Source organism: Castor canadensis, chromosome 8, assembly GCF_047511655.1.
Source record: "Castor canadensis chromosome 8, mCasCan1.hap1v2, whole genome shotgun sequence".
NCBI classification, from domain to species: Eukaryota; Metazoa; Chordata; class Mammalia; order Rodentia; family Castoridae; genus Castor; species Castor canadensis.
Genome location: NC_133393.1, coordinates 78,802,583 through 78,825,778, shown reverse-complemented (window position 1 = coordinate 78,825,778; position 23,196 = coordinate 78,802,583). Strand labels below are relative to the sequence as shown.

Genomic DNA, 23,196 nt, shown 5'->3' with positions numbered 1-23,196 from the left:
CTAACTTACCCTCTACAACAGCCTCCTAATTCATGTTACATCCCAAACCAAATTCATACTTTAAAAAATATGTTTTCATTAGTATATGATAGTTATACAGGGGTTTCATTGTGACATTTCCATATATTCATATATTGTATCCCAGTTTGGTTCATCCCCTCCACTAATCTCCCTCTTCTCCCACTTCTCTTCTTGAAATGACTTTGACAGGTTTCAATGTTCCATCTTCATACATGCATAAAAAAGGACAAAATCTATATTCTTATCTCTTATTAGAATGCTCTCTTTCTGTCTCTCTTTCTCTTTCTCTGTCTTTAAAAAAAAAACAAGAAAAAAGAAGAAACAAAAAATGAGAACATAAGAGACTCTCCAAGGTTGGGTCTTGTCCAGGGAGCCTACTTTCCACTTCAGGCTTTCCTAACACCTATTGCTTATTCCACACCAACTGCATATCTAGCCCTACCCATCATCTATTTGCCATCTCCATACATTTTTCATCTTTCCATACTTTTACTCCCTCTGCTCTTGGCTTCCTCTGCTTCTCTTACCCCTCTGCCCAGCCCCCATCATGTTAAGCACCATTGTACTCCTAGAGCCATCCATCATCACCTCTTGATTTAATGTTGTGTTTACCACATTGTAAGAAATTCTCTGCTTAGATGTCTCTCTTCTGCTGCCAGACTGTGTGTTTCTCAAAAAGTAAGGATATTTGTCTTTGTGTTCCCATGACAAAATTCAGGACTTGACACAGTTTAACCAGGCTCTGGTGGCTCATGCCTGCTATCCTAGCTACTTGGGAGGCTCACATTGTGGGGACTGCAACTGGAGGCCAGCCCAGGCAAAAAGTTACGAGATGCCCATTTCAAACAATAGTTGGATGTGGGACCTGGAAGATCACAGTTCCAGGCCAGCCTGGGCAAAAAACATTGTGGACCCCATCTAAATGGAAAAAAGTTGGGTGTAGTGGTGTGCACCTGCATTTTAGTGATGGTAGGAAGCATAAAATAACAGGACTGCAGTCAAGGCCGGCCAGGGCAAAAAGTGAGATCTTAGCCCCAAAATAACCAGAGCAAAAAAGGTCTGGAGGCATGAATCAAGCAGTAGAGTGCCTTCTTAGCAAGTGTGAAGCCCTGAGTTCAAACCCCAGTACTCCATACAGAAAAAAGTCACATTTTATAGAAAGTTTATGAACTCAGTCACATGTCTAGAGTTTAAGGCATCTGCTGGTTAGTTGACAAAAGTGGGACATTATTATGATGTGTCTTCACTTGTTCTTCTCATTGCAAAGGATAGAACAGGTACCTCATTCAAGCAAATAAAATGGGGATTTATGTAGAAGAATATTGGAACTAGGAAAATGAGGCCTTTGAAGAACTGTTACTTATTCTTTAGGTATCTCTTTTTCATAGTCTATCTATTTTATTCTCAGATGTCTGATTATTTTGGTAGTTCTGATCCTCATAAATGTGGTAGACCACATAGCTTCCAAAGCCTTTCTCTCTCTCTCTCCCTTTGTATCCTAATCCCATTACTAATGTCTTGTTTTCCAACTTCATGCACAAGGTGCTTGCCCCGATCCGATCAACTGTTAGGTGTGTGGTACACCAGAAGGCAGAGTGATAGGTCTTTTGCCAGAAGTTGTGAATTGGGCAGTTTAATTCTAGAGAGGTTATAGATGAACAAGCCTTCATGGCCTGTTTTAAGGAGGGTCTAAGGGAGACTGGAGCATAAAGGACAGGTGAGCACATACCCTTCCTTACAGACACTTATAATTCAGTCATATACACTGGACTATAATATCAGGCAATTAGACATAAAAAAGAGCACTGAAAAGTGCAACCAAATGTCCCAAGAGTCCTAAGGTGAAAGAGCTTTTTTTCTCACCAATAATTGCTGAAATTTCATTGCCGAAGGAGACAACTGGGAAAAAAAATTTAATGATGGGGAAAAAACCAATGGTGAAGATGGATATAAAGAGCACTCCGCAGAAGTTGAAGAAAAGGAACTTAGGTGCAAGGGTACAAATTGGGAGGCTACTGGATAGAAAACTGGGGTGGAGGGACAGAGGAAGGCAAAGATCTAGAGGGATTGAAAATTGCATTAGGGGAAGAAGAGTGAGAGATAATTGTAAGGGAGCCTAGGGTCACCTGAGGACATCCTTGAATTTAGGAAGAAGAAATTTTTACTTAATTTTATAGAAATTGGGAGCCACTACACACTGTCAATTATTGCTGAAAATTATTACAGCAGTGGCAATCAAGGTGAGTCCATTCATGAACAAATTCTAAAAAAAGGAAAGTTCTTAGCATGACATCAGAGTTAATCAACAGAGCTATGATTGTGAAGCGGCAGGGATGGTGCTGGGGAGCAGGCAGACGCAAAATAGGCAGGAAGCCCACTATGTGGATGTCTGAAGTGTCCCTTTCCGTTCTGTGGCTCTGAGTTTTGTTCAAAGTGAGGAGGGTGAGACCTTCACTAGTGCTAAGGAATATGGGAAAGGATAAAGTTTGGAGAAAGAGGTGAAGAGATTATAAATTGGGCTTCCTCAGTGGGTGACAGAATCAATTTCTAAAAGACCTAGGATAGTATCTAGGGAAAGAATATTACACAAGACTGAAGAAACATAGAGTAGGGAGGACATTAGCTTATTTAAAAATTATGGGAAGGTATCACATAACTCCTGACTGGATTTTTGGGAAGATGAAACCAGATGGTGCTTTGGGGGAAACTGCCTATTAGCAATGCTTAGAACACAGTAAGTGTTCACTGTTAGCTGTGACAATGTTATCAATGTGACTTTCACTACAGATTTTGTTCCAGTTTGTGTGACTGATTCATAGATACAGGTGATAAAGATACCTCTTAGCTCTGCCCAACCTTCAAATTCACAAAGCATCTCTGTTTGCATCAGTATCCACTTAGAAGAACACAAGAGTCCTAGCAGGAACACAGCCTGAAGACTGACCCAGCCCTATTCTACTTTTCTGAGATGGAAGGCAAATTAATAGCTTTTTTCAAATTTGGCAAGTGAGTAAGAACAGAATCCTGCATTATTACATTAGAAGATTTAAGTGAAATTCTATAAACATTTTTGTGTTAAGAGCTTTTAAATATTTGTCCCAGTTTTAACAGACTGTCCAGTACCAATGAATATCCATAGGCAATTGTTATTATGTAATCAGTCACAAAGTTACATTTTATTTATATTAAAAAAACAGACTAAGAGGCCATTAGATCTAGGTACTACCATACAATCTCACTTAAAATAAATCTGTTGTTGGGTTGGAAATGTCTCATGAGCTATTGTAGCTCTCTTGGTCCAGGTTGCTTTGTAATCAGATTAGTATAAAATAGGCAATTCACCTCATATCAATAGAAGGGCATTGCTCAAATGACCCACTTATTAACTTGTAAGAAGTTAATAACCCACTTTGGATAAAAGAAATCAGTGTAGAAAACAGTTGTGTCCTGGTCACATAGAAAAGTTAACAGATGCATAAAGATACACAAAAACTGCTTGGCATGAAGGGACCTGGAAATACCCAAACCCCTTATTGGTATGACTCCAGTTGAAAATAATATTCTTGAGGTGACATTCCATCTCTTCTACCAATTGGAAGTCTCAGCTCCTCTATAAGAGCAGAAAATATCAACAGAATATAAACTTGACCTCATTTCATACCTAAACCCACCATTCTGATTGTCTCACTCAACTCCTCAGTGAATTCTACTTGGCCTGGATTATCTATCAGTCACTGAATCTGGAAAGAAAATATGAAAAATATGAAAAAGTTCAGTACCATGAAGATTCTATTATAGAAATAAACATTTTGCTGTTGGGCACACATTTAGTATTCACTGCTAATTTTGCATTATCAACTGTCCTGGTAAACTTTAATTTGCCTTAGCTCTTAAGAAATAACCAAGGAAACAAAAAAGGTAGGTGATTTAAGAATTATGGGTGTATAAATAGATAAATAGGTTTTGGGCAATCAGGTGTTCATCTCTGTGTGAGTTAATTTGTTTTAATATACCAGTTAAAAATACTCAGGCTTCCAGTCTCAAGCCACTTTTATAACAGTATCCTCTCTTATGGGGGCAGCTATGTGCCCTCCTGAACACCTGGTTAAGAACATGTTCACTTTCATGTGTGCTCTGAGCTGCCTTTCCTCCAAATAAAAATAGAAACTAGTTTGTGGCACCACAAGGGGCTCCAGTGTATTATATGAATCTATCACTGGTTTCCTTTGATATCTTATCTATTCCATTAACTCAATAAAATAGAAGGCAAAGCTGGGGACAAGCTGTAGGAGGGCTCCTCTTAGAAAAACGCATGCAAGACCTTTAAGCTGGGATTTTAACTTACCTAATAAAAGCCAGTTAAATGGAAGCTAATGTTTCATTTTGCCTCCTTTATTAAAGATCATAAGTACTGCAACTCAGGAGTAGAGAAAATAAAATAAATATATGGAGGAGTAGAAGTAGAGGCAATAAAGAGTATGGCTTATCTATTTTCTCAAGATTTAGGAAGCACTTGAAGGCAAAACTCACAGACAAGCATTTAAAAAATCCACAACAAAGGCTCCTGCTCCTTAGCAAACACAGTGGTCCTTTCCGGATGCAGTAATCCTGCCAGATTTCCTAAAAGAATATAAGCAGCTTACCTAGGCATAAAGGATGGGGGAAGTGCCAGCTACCACTTCTGTCATAATATACTTTTTTATCATTTAGGAGTTCAGAGAAAAAAAAATAGATCGATGAATCCACTTCCTTGCTCCTTAACCACCCAAAGAAAAACAATACCAGAACTCAAACTCCAAGAAGCAAACTAAAGGAAAGTGTTCCACCTAGAGACTGTTTTCATGAATCAAAGTGGAAGAGAGGAGCTTATCCAAGAATGAATATTATTTGAGCTCATCTTTGCATGTTTGTAGTTTAAAAAAAAAAAAGAAAGCAAAAGGTATTGCCCCTGTGTAATTAACAATGTTAATCTTCTTTTTCCTCTCTATGGTGACAAAGGAGTAATTTTTATATTTAATTAATGCAGAAGATCATTTTGGAAACTGGCTAATGAGTCTCTGATCACATTACCATGAAAATGTGCATTAACACTGCAACCGAGGAGGCTGTTTCATGTGTACCAAATCCACTTTGTAATTAGCCCACTGTGAAATGAATCACGTCAGGGGGAAATCTGAGAGAACCAGTAGGCAGTGGGCACTTGGCTACTGCTGGGCCACAGACCACCAACATCTCCAAAATTGTCTTTCATCAGCGGTATTGTCAAAAAAACAAAAGTAGCAGTGTCATATCTGGGGCAGACTGGAAGAAGGGAGAAATAAACTTTATTATGCCAGACAAAAATGTCTGGGAACCTACCCCCCAAAAATGGTAAATTGGTGGAACTATATTAAAACTATGAAAGCTGAGCATATAGTTATCTTATTTTTATTCTGAATAGCCCTCAATACACATTAAAGAGACATTTGAATTGACACACTTTTTCCTAGGTTACATATTGATACTGTAATAAGCTCTTGAAATTAATATTTAGTACTAAACAGACAAAAATGTCAAAAGGAACCAAGACCAAGTGTTAAGAAGATTCCTTTCTCTCTCTCTCTGAAGCCAAGACATATCATATATTTTTCCTTATATATATAAAAATACCAGGTCTTCTTCTTAAACCAAAGCAAAAATCCTAATTAATCAAATAATTTCCTCTGGCTAACAAGATTTGGCAAGAAACTTTTCCTGTCTATTGAAAATAACTGAGATCACAGACCTATTAAATCCCAATATTTATGCAGACAAAGATACAGTTGGTTTTCAAATGTCAACATATTTCCAAAATGAGAGAGATCTCTCAAAAGATTACAAACATAGATCTCAATGCTGCCCCTCTTACTTGACTGACATCTTGGCAGTAGATACACAAAATGTTAAAAAGAATCCCACAGGAAGTCATCTGGAGGGGGAGTGGCAAGGAAACTGAAAACTGCCACCTAAACCCAAAAGAAAAAGCCCCAAACCAGCAAATCTGCCCTCAATCCTGAAATGTATTGAAAGACAAAACTAAAGCAAGTCAGAAATCATTTACCACCTTTCAGATAAACACAAAGCCTGGCTGTTTAGTTGCTGGTATTGGACCTGCACTCACCTGGGAAACTTCATACAGCAGTTTGTAGTGTTCCTCTCTTTTCTGAAAAGTGCACAAATTGCAGCCCATTCTAAGAAGCAGAGAGAGAGAGCAAATCTTCTAATTTCCCCAGAACTGAAAGGCAAGTGAACTGAAAGGGAATCACCCTCCAGACTTGACTACTGTTTTTCATCAGTCACTTCAGTCCAGAAACACAGACAAACCGCTGTTAGCTGGAAGCAGAAGCCAGGGAGGTGTGTAGCAGCATGCTCCTCTTCGCTTTCCCTAAGTGTCTTGCACTCAGCGATACGCACACAGAGTTTCCAGTCAGTTCATGGCAACACTCCCCGTCTCTGCATCAGTGCACATGACTACACAGATTCCAGCTCATGAATATTAACAGTGCCTCATTGATTATTCATGACAGAACATGTTAGCAGGGAGGGGTGTCATAGCTGCTGCTGATGACAGATGAATATTCACTAATTAAGAAGCAAATGTAGTGTGGTTAAACAAAATTCACTTGTGTCAATACCATCTCTGTTTATTAAGGATGGAAGGGTTGAGCACAGGGCATTTCAAAAAGAGCATACACTTAATTTCTCCGTTGATTTTAGCAATTAATATGGGGATAAGAAATCCAGAAACAGAAGTGTAGTTAGTTCACATTTTCATGTTTTGCAACAATGAGAAGCAATATTTTCAGTATTATTAGATGTAGGGAAAATGAATAAAAGCAATTATTTATATTTATAAAATTAACCCAGAAGCAAAGGAAAATTTGGGGGGGTGATAAAGGGAACAGAGGGTGAAGGGGCAACATTCAGTTTTAATTCTGATCCTACAAAAATAACTAAATATTTCATATATAAAGACCGTTACCTAGTAAAGAGGAAAGAAGGTACATTCTCTTACTCTAAAGAACATTTCAGCAATTATGAGTAGATGATACTTGTAGAGATAATATATATTTTAATTAGATAAGGGCATGTCCATTAAATATAAATTTGAAGCACTGTAATGTATGTAGATCTATATTTAAAAATTAGATAAATATAATACCTTTTCTCAGAAAATTTAATTTTATTAAAGTCATATATAATATTTTCAGAGAGCTGACATTAGTAATATTTAAATTCGAATGTAATGCATAATGACTCCATTTATGATGCTATATTTAGAGTTCATAATGTGCAAAGGTGAACACAGACTTAAAAACTAAGCTTAGATATTTAGATAATAGAAGTAACACATTTCATCCCACACCCTGGCCAATACTCACATTGAATTGCAAGCTGGCAGCGTTTGTCCCTTAAAGATATAATACAAACAGCCAAAGCAGATACTAAAAGAACATTCCTTTTGTTTCCATACTGACTTATCCACAGCCTCTGCTAATTAAGAAGTATGTCCTTGTTCTAGCACATCTTTAAACTGGACAGGATAGCAGGTGGGTTTGAAAGCAAAAATAATTACTTGAAAACTGATGACTCTGGCTAGGAATTACATTGGATCTTGAAGATTTTTAATTGGTCAACACTTACTTATAGCTACTTTTGAGGGCCAGTTTCCTAAAAGTGCTTTGTCAAATGTTTAGAGTGGATAATAAGAAATGATTCTAATGCGTACTAATTGTTAACAAATTGGCTTTGCAACTAACAACACCTCCACACTAGCAAGTAGCAAGGAGATGAGTAATCATCTGCTGCTTATCAGCCAGTTCCCCTGGGATGTAATAATCCAATTTTCTGGGCCTAATTTCACCTAACAGCCTGGATGAAAGCCAAGCCAAGGGACCTACACGAAAGTGGCATTATAATTGGGAACACTGCATGGGAACAAAGTTCAACCAGGACTTCCTGCAAATTAGAAACCACTTGTAGGAGATATTAATTAAGATTTGATGCCTCTATAGAAAAAGTGTATTCAAGGAGGTATTTGAAGAGAATTTTGGGAAAATCTATGGAGGCCACAAAATGAAGCAAACTCCTGAGCTGTAGTTTCTGATGCTTGTATAAGTTTTTGTTTTCCCTAAGTCTTTGTATTGCAGTATTCAGTCAGAGTTCACATCCTCAAGCAATCTATATTGCTGAGTTGAGAACAGATTCTCGATCTTAGAAGGTGACATTCTGTCCTTTGGAAAGTCTAATTGTGAAATTAGAGTGCCATAAGGCAAGGATGGCTCACCCATCTCTCAAGGAGTATTTTCCTTCTCCACTGATGAGATTTCTTCATGTGGTAGGCTTTGAAAGCTGAGAAGGAAACAAATGATTGAAGCTGCTCCTTATTAGAGTTTTTAAAAATCATATTCTATAGTTGGGTTTTAAAAAAAATTAAATCATAACTTAAAAATATTGTCTTAGTCATCAAAAAGTAACAAGTGACTATTGCAATGAATTAAGCAATTTTAGACTGAGTTTGTTCATCTGGTAGTTCCTCTTGGTTGTCCTCTCATTGCTAGTCCCTCTGCTGTTTTGTTTCTAGCTCAGGAAGCAAGGGCTGCCTCTCCAATCATTTATCAAATGTCATTGGCCCAACTACCCTGGAAAGAGTCCATCTTCTGCTACTAATGGGCCCATCCCAAAGAATTAAAGGGTGATTTGAACAAAGGAGACCCATGATGCTAGAGTTCTCTAAATTTCATTAGAATACGAGGTTTAGGTTTTACAGTGACTAAGCAGCCAAATCGTGTATTAGAATACTGTATAAAGCTTGGAGCAGAAAAGTATTGATTAGAATAACATCTTAAAATGCAAATTAATTAGATATACCTGTGCTGGGTGATAGTATTGAACCAAAAATAAATGAGAAATGATCTTTCCAAATACTCTTAGCAAAAAAACTCACCTATATGTAAAAATTATGTTGGTTGTATATTTTAAGATATTTGCTTTAATTACCTTTAATTTGTGTGAATTTACTTCAGACACATGCACTGTGCTGTCATTTAATTCAGGACACATGTTAGTCAAGATCAGTCTCTATACATCTATAAGAGGCTAAACTGGGAATGAAAGAAAGAAATCCCACAATTTCCTTGTTTTTCATATAGAAACTGTACCACAGAGTAGCTAAGGAGTAGGTGAAAAGGAATTTTTCTTTATATAATTATTCTGGTTAATTAAGAAGGTATGATTGATATGACCATGTCAGCAAACCTTAATCAGTTAATGGATCTGGGTAGTATGAATTACTGGCTGCTAACATGATACATTCTCTCACAAGAGGTAAGTGGACATATGAGGCACCAGGTAGAAAATTCCATTCTTGAAATAGCCTTTTCAAAAGCAAGTGAATCACAGTAAATGTGGAGAACAGCAGAGCATAGTGATCTACACTATGAGGATGCAACCAGCTGAATTCACTCTGTAGGTAGCACTACATATAAGAAAGAGAAAACAAGATAGAGGGAGAGAGATGGGGGAGGACAGAATACATTAAAAGAAACTTCAATGACATTTTTAAAAAACAGGGATTACTAAGCTATATTTTTAGATATGCTAGCCATTCGACTGATAAAATTAAACTGATTGCCAAAAACGTTAAGGTGGTGATTAATCTTTGGGGAGGGGAGTGAGATTGGGCTGGGATACTTTTTCTTAAGTATGTATGCAGGGGAAATAATGTGTGTGTATGCTAACCACAGGTTTAGGCATTGACAAGAGGTCTTGGAACAGATCCCCTGCAGATAAGGAGGGACTGTTCTACTCTACATATGTGCAGTCTCAACTAAAAGAGGGAAAGTCCTGATTTGAACTATTCTGAATTGCCAATTGCCTTGAGGGTTTAATAGCTGCCATGAGCTGTAGAAAACCACGTTCTCCCTTGTCTTTCCTAGTAACATAGGTGTGCTTTTTCTTATGCTGATGTGGGAGTTCAGTGCTCTATTACCCTCCCTCTATCTTGGTTGCTGCCAAATGCCAGCCTTCTAACACGCTAACACAAAGTTTGGCTTACACATTTCCAGTAGTTCCAATCCTGCATTTTTTTTGGAGATACTTAAGCACTTCTGAGTATTAATAAACACATAGCTGCCTGATATTTTCTAAAGTTTATGTATCTTCTCTTCAGCCATAGAGACAAAGAACCTGAGGCTCAGAGAGACTGTAACTTGCTCAAGGTCACAGTCTGAGTAAAGAGATCGGAACTCAGTTCTCCAATTACAATTTCTGTGGTTGAATTCAATAGTTAAAAATTGCTGAGCTGTCTCCCTTGTAGAGGAAGCCAGAGTACCACTGATATGTTTTTTCCTGATGACTGAGGAAGTGGAGGATAGCACTCGAAAGTCCTGAAATTAAAGGTAGAGAGAGAGAGAGAGAGAGAGAGAGAGAGAGAGAGAGAGAGAGAGAGAGAGAGAATAACTTAAAGAAGATCTAACCTAAAATAAGGGAAGTGGTTTGTGGTTAAAAATGTAAACATTGCGTATTAAAGCACTGAAATGTTTTTATATGTCACAGCATTTTAAATACTCAATTAACTAATACCTCACAACAATCAGTATTTAGGAGTTATAGCTAAGTACACACTAGGATGATCAACTTTTCCTGGTGTACTCAGGACTTTTATGGCTCTAGTGTTCAAAGTTTCAAATCTTGAAAATCCTCAGTTCTGGGCAGCCTGTGGAAGGTGAATGCACCTTTCTTTCTTCAGGCTCCAGTGAAGCTGAACTGCTGTGTGTGTACAGGAATATACCTTGCCCTACTTTGGGGGATATTAATTCACTCTGCTTATTCTTTGGAAACTCCTCAAAATCAAGCAATAGAGCAGTTTGAGGTCCAGCTGAAATGCTTGCTCCTCCCTGACCTCATCAGCTAGTAGTGACTGTCTTCAGCTTTTGATTTCTTCATGTATTTTCTCCATACCCGCCTCAATGCACAAATCACTTCTACAGATATTCATGTTTTACCCCTCTTACTGGACTGCAGACATGTGGGGGCAGCAGTAACATATAAACCATCTGTAGCTCCTAAAGCTCCCTAACATGATAGCTTTCACACTCTAGGCCTTCAATAAATGCATGTTGAATACAAGAATGTAATTGGGAGAAGACAGGATTTCTGAGTCTGGTAAAGTGATATAAATTTGTGATTGTGTTGCTATGCCTAATCATCAAGTGACATTTCCTCTCATTAGGGCTATTTCAAGAATGTTAAAGAACTGAAAAACCATAGGAATATAAATAAATTTAATTGGATTCAATTCTATAAACATAAATTTTAGAGTCTGTAAAAATATCTGCAGTGGGTATAGAAATAAAGAAGGAGTTTTTATCAGTTATTTGTGTATTTGTGGGAACATACTATCTGCATATTTAAATTTACATTCTGGTCCATATCCGAGTCATCACTTACTTATCCCACAAATATTTTTTTGTGTACTTATGTCTGTTGGTATATGAATGCCAGAACTTTGGGAGTACGCATCTCATTTCATTTTCACAATATCGCTGATGTAAACATGTCAGATATTATACCTTATTAAAGAAGGAATCATTAGATGTTGAAATTCCCAACTCCAGGAGACCTTAGAACCTTTGTATCTTGACTTTAATCCAGCATTTTTTACAACTATGCAATATCATTTGATATCATGAATTTAGAGAGATGCTCTGTCATTCATTTGCTTGAATATAGCTCCACAGATCAATGTATTGATCTTTTTCATACTACACTCACTAGTTGACCACTTCAAGTTGCATCTATAGTTACTGCTTACTTACCTAACAGAACCCTATGAATTTCCAAATTCCTGAGTGTTGTTATGACACCAGAGTGGACTGGAATGGGAAGAAAAGGCGTAGATATCAAGGAAGAAGACCAGGTTCTCACCTGTCTTGTCACTATTACTTGTGTGACCTTATGCAACTTACATGCTGAGATAACACCTAGTAGGCTGATCATGAAGTTGAAACAAGCTAAATGACGTTATTATGGATTCATGAACTATCAAGGAGTTCATCTTTATCAGTGTGCTGGTTTAGCTTGGGTTCTGGAGTCAATGTACAAGGGGTGGACTCAGTTTCTATCAATGTGATGTGATACAAGTTACGATTATTTTTTAATTTGTTTCTTATCATTAAAACAGGGTTGATAACAGCATCTTCTATACAGTTATTGCAAGAGATAAAGTTGTCATACTATGTGATGAGTATAACTTAGTTTAGGTATACTTAGTTTGTGCTCAGTATTGGCCATTAGTTATCATTGTAAGCAAAATAATAATAATAGTGGTCTCCAATTGAAAATTTAAAAATATGTCGCTAATTTTTCTGTCATAATAAATCTCTATTGCATTATTTGAAACTGAATTCCCTGAACTGTTATAGTCATTCTTCTGTCCACCTTGTTTGCTATTGTATACTTATTCTGATTATTGAACAGCTGCTCAAGGGCTGTTTGTTTAACAAATTGGTTTCTCAGAGGCTGTTCTTTGTACAACAAATAGTGGCACAGGAAGTACCCATTTTATAAATGTGACAAATGCCTATTTCTTTTCTGTGTAAAGAATGTAATGTAAAGCATTCATAGTAATGGCCCTGATGTTCTATTTATTTCTTTTAATGCATAATCTATAAGTATTTTGACCACAGCTACATTAGAAACCAATGATAGCGTGTGAAGCAAGGCTCACGAAATTATGGAATATTAGTCCATTCACATGTCTTTGAGTAATATTAGCAATTACTAATCTAGCCCAGTATAATATTAGCTTTCTTGATTTGATTACAGGTCAAAGTATTATGCTTTGATAATGTCACCCTATTCAGCAACATCATAGGTAATATGAAGAGTCTACCCAAAATGCTACCATCACTGATTTTAGTTCTAAAAAAGGATCAAGTAAATGCTCAACAAATACTTTTCCTAAACCAGTATTTGCTGAACTGTACTTTGAGTAAAGCATGGTGATAATTCCAGAGCCTTTTGGAAAATAAGAGCTAATAGTTTTTTAGTACATTTTTAAATAAACTATTGTTCCAGTCCTATATGTTATTAATTTCACTTAATTTCCTTATTAACACTCCTAGGCATATACTATTAATATCTCCTTTTAACATAGTTAATACATGGGTCACATGAATAATGAATGGGGATCAGGACATAAAAGCCAACAGTCTGAATCCACTACCTAACTTAGTGCCTCTTCCTCAGAGAAGGATATCATTATGACACATTCCTACATGCTTAGGAAAAAAAATTCTGGTGATGATTGTAGCACACTGAGATACTAAAATTTCCCTGAGGACCAGAAGTGTAGTCTAAAATTAGCTTCAGGTTCCATATTGCATCCTCAAGCATGACTGCATAAAATAGATTGAATAAACCTAAGCAATTTCATAGCATTACTACACTGTGCTGGTGATGGAGTATTGCTGCACTGTGTACCCCAAACTGTAGAATATATGTGCTCATATTTAGACAATTATATTATATCTCTGTATTAAGGAGTAATAGTCAATGCTTGCTTAAGACAGGCAATTTGGTGGTTTTGAGAAAAGTAAAGGGAGAGATTAGCTGATGAGTTCCAAGTTTAAATTGCCAGACTTAATTTCTTTCTAAAATCTCAGATCACCTAGTCATTAATTACTGATATTCCCACTGGGGATGTCCACAGCACATCAAATTTAACTTATCTAAACTTAATTTATAATCCTCTTCCCTATAACTGCTGTTCTACACATACTCCCTATCAAAGAATGACCTGACTAGCCCCAAGTGCTGAAGTCTGAAGCTTGAGCATCTGCCTTGGTCTTTCCTGCTACCTACATCTAACAACAAATCACTCCTTTCTTCCTTCCATCTCCTTCTGGGCCATTCTCTCGGGTTCAGGCTACCATCTTTTCTCAGCTGGGCTACATACTTACTTACGAACCCTTGGAGTTATCAATGGGATAAGCAGCCAATGCTGGCTTTTTGCTCTTCTCTGCCTCTAAACAAAAAAAAAAAACACTTATAAGCCCATCTTACCCTTCAGTTCCCTGGCTCCAACTTCTCTCTGTCTCCTTCTTTTTTGGTGTATTTCCTTCTTTTTTGACCTTAACAGAATCTATATGCTACTTTCTTATCTGGTACTGTGAAAACACGATCATTCCTCTCTCATCTTTGAATTCTGCTCACTTATTCAGTCATTATGATATTCATGATATATAAAGGTCCCTAATCTCATGGAGCAGACTATAGTGACAGGAAGCATTAAATAAATAAAAAAGATAATCCTCATATAAAATAATAGGAACTACGCACCAGTTAACATTGGATGGTATGATTTGAGCTTCCTTCTATAGTACTCTATAGTCCGGAATGTTTTCCCTGTTTGCTGTATTCCCTGACTGATTACATACATGCATTTATAACACCAAGCACAGATAAGTGAAGAAAAGTAAGAGAGAGAGAGAGAGAGAGAGAGAGAGAGAGAGAGAGAGAGAGAGAGAGAGAGAGAAAGAAAGGGAGAGAGAGAGAGACCCATATATATATATGGGTCTTTTGAGACAAGATCTCACTGTGTTGCTCAAGGTGACCTGGAACTCACTATGTAGCCTAGACTGATCTCTAACTCATGATCTTTCTGCCTCAGTCTCCCAAGAACCCCAGCTCTCAGGTATGCAGCACAGTGCTAAACTCTGTGTTCAGTAAATATTAGCTAATATTTCACAGCTCAAAATAAGCCCTGCTGAAATATCTGAATTAGATTATTGTAAAGATATTCAAATAAGCAAGCAGGAATGTTACTGTTATGTTACACTTTGGCAAATGTCTGGATAGACACTTTGAAACATCGACTTTTCCGTGGGAGAGGTTGGATTTCTCTAAAATAAGCAGTGTTAGTGTAACTTTGAATGATAATCAGACAGGAGCAGAGAAGAGCTATGTGGTTGTGGGAAGTAGAAGCTGGCTGAGACGTACGGGTCTTCTGAGTTCCGCAAGTGCTTCCTGAGTACTTCCTTCACCACACCTTGTGCTGGCTTGCACTTATCCAAACAGATCAGGTAGTGGCTTCAAGTTACAAATGCACCAGCTCTCCCTGGACAACTGAATTAGCCAACCTAAAGGAAGAGTCTGGGAAAAAGCATTTTTAAACCTCTCACAGAAAATTCAGTTATGTGTCATATTTTCTTCCTTTCAAATCTTCAGGGACTTGTTAAACATGACTCAGTTTCTTAAATGCCTCACAGCATGGTAATTTCTGATATGATTACTTATACATTTTTTGTGATACCAAAGCTTGAACTCTAGTGCTTGCTAGGCAAGTGTGCTATGACTTGAGCCATGCCTCCTGCCCTTTTATGCTGTGTTATTTTTTGGATAGGATTTTCTGGTTTTGCCCAGGGCTGACCTTGGACTGGGATTCTCATACCTATACCTCCCACATAGCTGGGGTTGCAGTCATGTACCACCATGCCCAATTTGTTTGTTGAGATTGAGTCTTACTTTTTTGCAGTTAGACCTCTAGCTGAAATCCTTCTGTTCTCTGTCCCCTCAGTAGTGAGATAATAGGGATGAGCCACTGAGCCAGGCCTTATGATTTTTATTTTTACCAATTTAGAAGGAACTAATTTTTTTAATGAAACACCTAGTAGGTAAAAAAAAAATTTTGTCTCAAAAAATTCTATGAGACATACATGGTCATTGTCACATAAAAAAGTCTCAAGCTCAAAATATTATGTAACTTGATCAAAGTCACACAAATGACAAATGGCAAAGGTGAGATTTCAATCCAAATTGCTTTGATTCCAAGACACTACTTTTTTCCAATAAGATATACTACTTCCCTCTGCAGGCAAGCCATTAAGGTCCACATCATTTAACATAGTAGTTTTATTCTTGTGTTCTGTTTGTGGTAGGGATGGCCTTGAATGGCAGTCATTGTCTCCTTGTGAAGTTAATCAGATATGTCCTATTTATGGGCAAATTATTACTAGCCCTCTAGATAGCCTGGTTTTAGCTTCTGGACCAGTATTAAGAACCAGCCATAATTAGTAGGGCAGTGATTGGCCCAAGTTCCAGGTGGTTGATGATGAGCAAAGAGAATTAAGTGACTTCACTGGGAACAAGGGTCTATCTTGGATAACTTTGGTTCATTACCACTGGAGTGAGTCCACTAAACTATTGGGTTGACCTCAGATTAACCCATAGATGGATCAAAAACAACAATTTTAAGAATTCTGTGCTGAAACTGTACTTTCCTATGCAGACCTTCCATGACCATTGCTCTGAAACAATACTTATTTTGGAGAGAAAGGAGAATGAATCCAACGTAAGGACAATTTTACATAAGCAGACTAAGTATGCATGCTGTGTTCATACAGAGCTAATAATCTCTTTCAGCATTCACCCTGCCAGTTCAGAACTGGCTCTCAGAACCTTTGCATTTTAACTGGGTTAAGACAGCAACTCTTTAGGAAAAAAAAAGAAACAGCAACTTTCCAGCAAACAAATACATCATAAGCAGATTAAGCTGACTGCTAATCAAGTGACAGATACCTATTTTTACATAAATAAGAGTAAGGCCTGCAGGAAACCAGACACAGAATGGACAGCTTTCAGTGTAGAGAATCCACATTTCCAGAGCATGGAGAACTTTCCAACATAGTCAGAGTAATGGAATGACAGGGATTTCAGGTGGAAAAATCCATATACTTAAATTCCACAATTTGAGCAACAAAGCCATACTAAACTGTTTGACTCTCAGCCTCTCCACTTGTGAGATGGAGTTAATAGCTTCTGCCTCTTGGTGTTAGTGATAGGACTGATGACCTGAATAAGCCATCTTTTCCTACCCACAATCCCAAGGGTCTTAAACCTTCTGAATGATTTGGAAGGATATAATGACTAGCTCATTCAAAACCTTAACAAGTAAGGCTGTTAAATTCATATCAACTTTTTTAAGCACTCTGGGCTAAGAATCCAGGGGCAAAGTAAATTGAAAACTTCTATTCTAGGGGAGAGACTTGGGAATATGGAATTAATATTAGAAGTTGGATAAAATTTTCATAGTAGTATGCCTGTTAATATAATTGTATGTGCAAAAGATGAGAAGTATGGAATAAAACTGAGTCAGGGAAAACTGTTCTAGTTTAATGAAAGCTTTACCTAACTTAAATTACAGCTGAAGAGTGAAAAACCACACTAAAAAACCAGAATTGAGCGTATGTTGCCAATTTTTAACCAACTTAGATGAGCTGCTGAACAAAGGAAATTAGGAGATAAACGCTTAGTAAAACCAGAATCAATATATGTAAAAGGAAGGAAGATACTAAAAGATAAGAATTTGGCTAATCATTTTGTGAATGTCTTGGATCAATGTCATATTGAGAAAAGAAATTTCCATTGTGCATACATACATATGCACATGTAGAGAAGGAATGATATGCTATGCATATTTTATACATATGTATGTATGCATAAAATGTAGGAAAATAATATGATTAGTAATGAAAGTTTATACTGAAAATTTGTTATCATGATAACCAACAAAAATTCATTGAAGGGCTAGATAAACTGATTGGTAGCTGTGACACATACAATATATTTTATAAATTCTGGGATGTAATGACAGGTACAGACTACTCATTATTAATATTAATTAGCATGATGAAAATAGGATATATTGTGCTAAAGCTCCTTTCTTCTCTTTAATGATAAAATCATTTCACTACTTTTATAGGGATAGCCTACACAATTGTATACAAATCAGTGAGAATAAAATTACAAATAAAAGTAAAAATGATAACTTTGTCAGGCCCAAGAAATATCAAGGTAATGAGCCAAGAGACTCTAATTAAAAATAATCAGTTAAATTCATTTGTTCATTCAACAAGTATTTATTGATACACATGGGTATTCTGCTAACCTTAAATAATTAAATAAATAAATCATTACAATGAAATTCTTAGTAGAGATACAGTATACTAATCACTGTGGGATATTAGCTGGTTGAGAGACCTATTTCATTTACCATTTACTTATAAATATGTGATACATGTACATGTATTTTATTGTTTATAATTTTTTTACTATGTCTCAGAAAAAGTAGCATGAAGCAGAATACATTTAGCAAGCCAAGATGGAGGAGTAAAAGGAGAAAAATTGTTAATGGAAGGAATAGGGAAGGAAAAGAGGATGAATTAGGAAAACATAGGAATGTCCAGGGAATGGCACTAGTGTATTCTAGGTAGTGAAGAGTGGAGTCTACAGGAGAGATGATCCTAGAGAGTCTTAAGGGTCTGTATTTATTTTTTCTGCAGAAAATGATGAAGAGCTACAGAAATGTTTTTGTGTAAAGGAGTGACAACATTGGCATATTATTTCATTTTTCTCATTCATTTAATCTCATTTTCTCAAGATTCTTTGAGTATAGTAACAGTGCTAAGAATTAAAAATAACAGTTAACCATTTATAATAGTGTGCCAGTGGTTTTGAACAAAAGAACTGGAAAGAGGTACATGGAATAGGTGTGGGAAATACTAGAGAACTAAGAGCAAGAAATCTGCCAAATGATTAACAAGGGACAGGAAGGAAGCAATGGTGCATTTTTCAAATTGGGTGTCATTAAGAAAATTAAGGAAGTCAGAGGGAAGAGCTACTGTGGCCAGAGATATAAGCAGATTAGACTTGGGTATGATGAGACTTCTGTACTTCTCAGAATAAAGGTGTCCTTCATGGAGTTGACAATTTGGAGAGAGAGGTCAGAGATAATGATACAGATCTGAAGGCCACCTATATTTGAAATTGAGGTAGTGAATTGCGTATTCAAAGAAGAAAATAATTATGTGGGATGTGTGTGTGTGTGAGAGAGAGAGAGAGAGAGAGAGAGAGAGAGAGAGAGAGAGAGAGTGTGTGTGTGTGTGTGTGTGTGTGTAGTAAGCTTTTGGATATCTCTAGGTAAAGAAACCAGAAGGGGAAGTGTCGAAAGAAGAAAGGCAATGGTCAAGGGGGTTGTGAATCCACAAAAATAGAATTTCAAAAATGAGGGGTCACTCAAGTGAGTAAGGATGAGAATGTCATGCAGGGGGCAGTGTGAGGAGTGGTGGCTTTATGGGTTGGGATGTGTCAGTTATTTCTGAGAGAGCAGTTTAGAGCAAGACTGAGCAGAGTTGAATCAGGAATGGGTTATATGATGAAGTGGAGAATGGATGAAGGCTAGTCTTTCAAGAAATTTGTAATGGAAAGAAGACGGAGCTAAAATGACTTTGTAGGAGATAGCCAGATCAAAGGAAGTGTTATTTGCCTGCTTGTTTTAAAATAAATGAATCTAAGAAAGAAGAGATTGAAGATGCTAAAGTGAGATGGGGAAGAATCTAGAGGAGGTAAGAGGGAGTAGGATGAGAGGCATAGCAAAGCAATACGTATTGATTGGAGTGGGTTTGCTTTTCTTGGACAGAAGGCAAAGTAAAGTTATGGCCAATTTAGAAGTGTGAGAGGGGGAAGTTGATATCACTGAGTTCACATGCAGTGCCTGTATTTGGTAATGTAGAAAGCAAGGTTCCAGTTTTCTTGAGCTTTCACTAAAACAACAACAAAAATGTTATTTTAAAAAGTCAGGCACTCTACAAATAACGTTACTTCAAGGGCTTCTATTCTGAAGAAAACAAAATTTCCACAGGGACGTGGAAATTGCCTCTTCTTGAAGTGACAGCTTGCTTTGCTTTTGTCATGATAAAACTTAAATCAAGCATATGCAAAATAATGAGGTTCCAAGCAACAATCTAATAACCTGATAGATGTAAGAGAAGCACCAAATATTACAAGAAGGACTCTGCATGTGCTGGATGCATCTGACAGCTGGCTAGTTTGATTTAGAATTACAATTGGAACAGACATCAACTCTTATTTCTTGACAGTCATTAACCATGAGCCATAAAAGTGCCATTAATTCTGCAGTAGTCAGCAAAATGCCTTGTAATGATCTAACACTAATGCACCCCACTCCTATAAAACCCCCATGGCAGCAAAGGTTTACTCTGTAATACTAGCTGGGTTTTCAGAAGCTTAAAATCCCTGCCAGTGCACCTGCTTTCCAGAAGATCATTAGGTAAAACTCCCAAGGCTGCACAATCAACCTGGCTTCAGTTACCTAACCGTCTGCTAGGGAGAAAAATTAATGTTATTCCATGAGTCTCTCTCCCAAGATTGGCTAGTATATAGATGCTGTGCCAGCTGTCTGAGGGGTACTTAGGTCTGTTCTAAGTTGACCCTGCTCAACCTCAGCATGGATCCTAAGTCCCAACATAGCACACTAACATACATACAGGCTGCAGCCCGCACCAGCTGTTACTCTATTGTACAGGTACTTCATGAAATTACTGCACACAAAAGCACAGGCTTGGCATGAGTACTATGTCATCTAACCACACTTTTAGGGGGGCTCTCACAGAAGCCATCATATATGTATGTATGTATACATGTACACATATATGTATTTTTTTAAAAAGCATAGAATCAAACCACCAGACATAAAACAGGTATTCAAGGCAAGAAGACAATGTGAAAAGAAGTCTGCTGATATAGGGTTATTCCTAAAGCCCATCTAATAAAGGATTTCTTTTACTCTCATTTCCTATGGAAAATAATACACATTAGCATAGGAAAATCTTGCTTTATTTCTGAATGGAGTTGCATAGCCTTAACCTAAAATCTGCCTTTCTTCTTCTGGCTACAACAAACCAAGCAGGACATCCTATCACATGCAAGGGGGAGATTTGTCTCATTTGACTGGTTCTCAGGCTGTGGGGTTCCAGCTAGATGCTCATCTGAGGCAGCAGTCACCCTCCCGGCCCCCACCGACACCTACACCCTGCACTGACCCCTCAGCCTTTCTTCTCCAGCCAACCCTGTTCCCTTGACTGCTGCAGCATTCTCTCAGGGAAACAGCAATAGATCAACACTTCTTCATATATCAGAGCTGTCCTCCAAGGAGGACTGCAGTGAAATTGCTTTGTTTTACATAACAGCCAACTCTGAAATTTCATGGTAGAGAAGTAGCCAGAGGCAAAAATGCAGTGAATCTCACAGAATCTCCAGTTTGACCATTAAAAATAGGACAAAGTCATGGCTATTGATGGAGATGCAACTTGCTTTTAAACTTGCATGAAACATGATCACACAGTTTTTTAAAAGTCAGGAGGGTTTAACTTTTTTAAAGCCAGTAATAAAATTGCTTGGGGCAGTTTTTAGAGTTGGTATCTATATGTCTTAGCTCCAATTACTTCCTTGTTTTGATGCAAGCTAGAATACCTTTGTTAATGTTGGAAAATGCATAGCACAGTATCTTTCTTCTGGTTACTCTTTCCAGATAATAGACCAGCAGAAATGATACCAATGATTCATTTAGGATGATATTCTACTTTCAATTAATGTTCCATAGAATGAAAGCAATGTTGCCAAGTTTTTCAATTTAAATTTTAAAGCCTGTTTCTATTTTTTAAAAGTGAATACATACACTATCAGTGTACTTTTCTTGTTTATAAATGATAATCTGCTTCAAAAGGATGGTGGAAGGAGCAGGAAAAAATAACCCTATTACAACTGCAAAATTTTGACTTTGTAGTCATTGTTCGGGATATTTATAAAAATATACAAACCTGTAATTATGTAAGTGTTATGCTGCACATACAAGAAACAGACTGCTTATTATCTGTTGCAGAGATTAGTAATTAGGAAATTAATTGGGGTTTGTTTTCTATTACTTGAGGTGTTAACACACTGAACTAAGTTTGTTCTATCATATGTATATGAAAGGGTAGTGAAATCTTGAGACTCATACAATGCACCTCTGCCTTATAGTTTTAATTCCCTTTACTCACCCAATAAATACTGTATAGTCTTGCCATTCTACAACATTCTTAGGTACCTTTATCTTTGTGCACTTCTGATCATATCATTTCCTCTACCTTGAATACCACTATCCATCTATGAATTCAAACTTTCTACTTCCATGGTGGAAAGGGGTGCTACCACTTTCTTTGTACCACCACATTGCTTTGTAAATAATATGTTATAGGAATTCTGACACCATATCCTCAGTTGCCTGCTAGACTATGACATCTTATAGGACAAGTACCATCTTTGTATTTTTGGCATCTTGATCACTGCCTGACACTCAACAGACTCAACAGACAATAAGTGCGGTTGGATGATTGATGGAGATGCTCACATTAAAGAATAACATTAGATGTCTCTTAAACTATTAGCATTGTCAATAATTTTGCCAACTGAGCTCCTTGAAAGAAAATGATTCTATTTTGTTTATGTTGGCAATGGCACTTGCCAAATTTCCTCCAGCCAAAGGTGGCCTATAATATAAGCACCAATTTAATATCAGCTTTGGGGAAGGGGAAGAAAGAAAATAATACAATATTTCAGGAATATATGAATTTCAAGCCCCTTTTTATATTTCAAGAATGTTAAGCTATCAAAAATGTGTTTCTTAGAATTGAGGCAATAGGACAATTTCTTTTCCAAGAAAGAATATTTGGAAATCATCCTTGGCCAGGTTATGACATCCATTTTAGCATTCCATATTTAAAAGTGATAAACAGAGGTTAACACACAAAGGAGGCTATCATATAGAAACTCAAATTGTAGTTTCTTTAACAACATATTCTGTAGACTTTTAAACACCAAGTTTAAACATCAAGGTATATCATGGTTTTTACTAAAGGGTAGTTGGGTAGAATTCTGGGAAAAGTTTACTCAGCTAGAGCACACTGCTGCAATGTATAGGAATGGACCTGAGCTAGTAACATGATTCAGTGTAGAGCATTAGCCTGCAATGATCAGGGCTGGGGTTTGATCCCCAGTACTAAAAAACAAACAAACAAAACAGATCTAATCCTACATTTACTTCAAGACTAATGTGTACAAAACTAGAACATCCACCTAGGGAAGAAAAAGAATTAATTCCTTGCATCTCTTGTATCTATTTCCTGTGTCTAAATTTGTTTAATTTTCTAATTCATTAAAAAATGCATGTTAGGTAAAGGTTTTAATCAGAAATTCCTTCTTTTCCATTCTTTGTCTTTAGAAAGAGGAAAAAGATTCACCTATTAATAAAAGAAG

At 37.0% G+C, this 23,196-nt stretch overlaps 1 protein-coding gene across 2 annotated transcripts in view; it reads right to left on the bottom strand.

Annotated features, from left to right (window-relative positions):
- Pdzrn4 (PDZ domain containing ring finger 4) overlaps positions 1-23,196 on the bottom strand; it is a 364,418-nt gene that overhangs the window by 125,424 nt on the left and 215,798 nt on the right. The window contains exon 1 of one of the 2 annotated variants that reach the window (XM_020188157.2): positions 6,161-6,439. The exons of the other annotated variant lie outside the window; for it this stretch is intronic. Coding sequence (XP_020043746.1) covers positions 6,161-6,229 — 69 coding nt within the window. The 5' untranslated portion in view covers positions 6,230-6,439. Of the gene's footprint in view, positions 1-6,160; positions 6,440-23,196 lie in introns of those variants that run through there. 2 annotated transcript variants of the gene reach the window in all.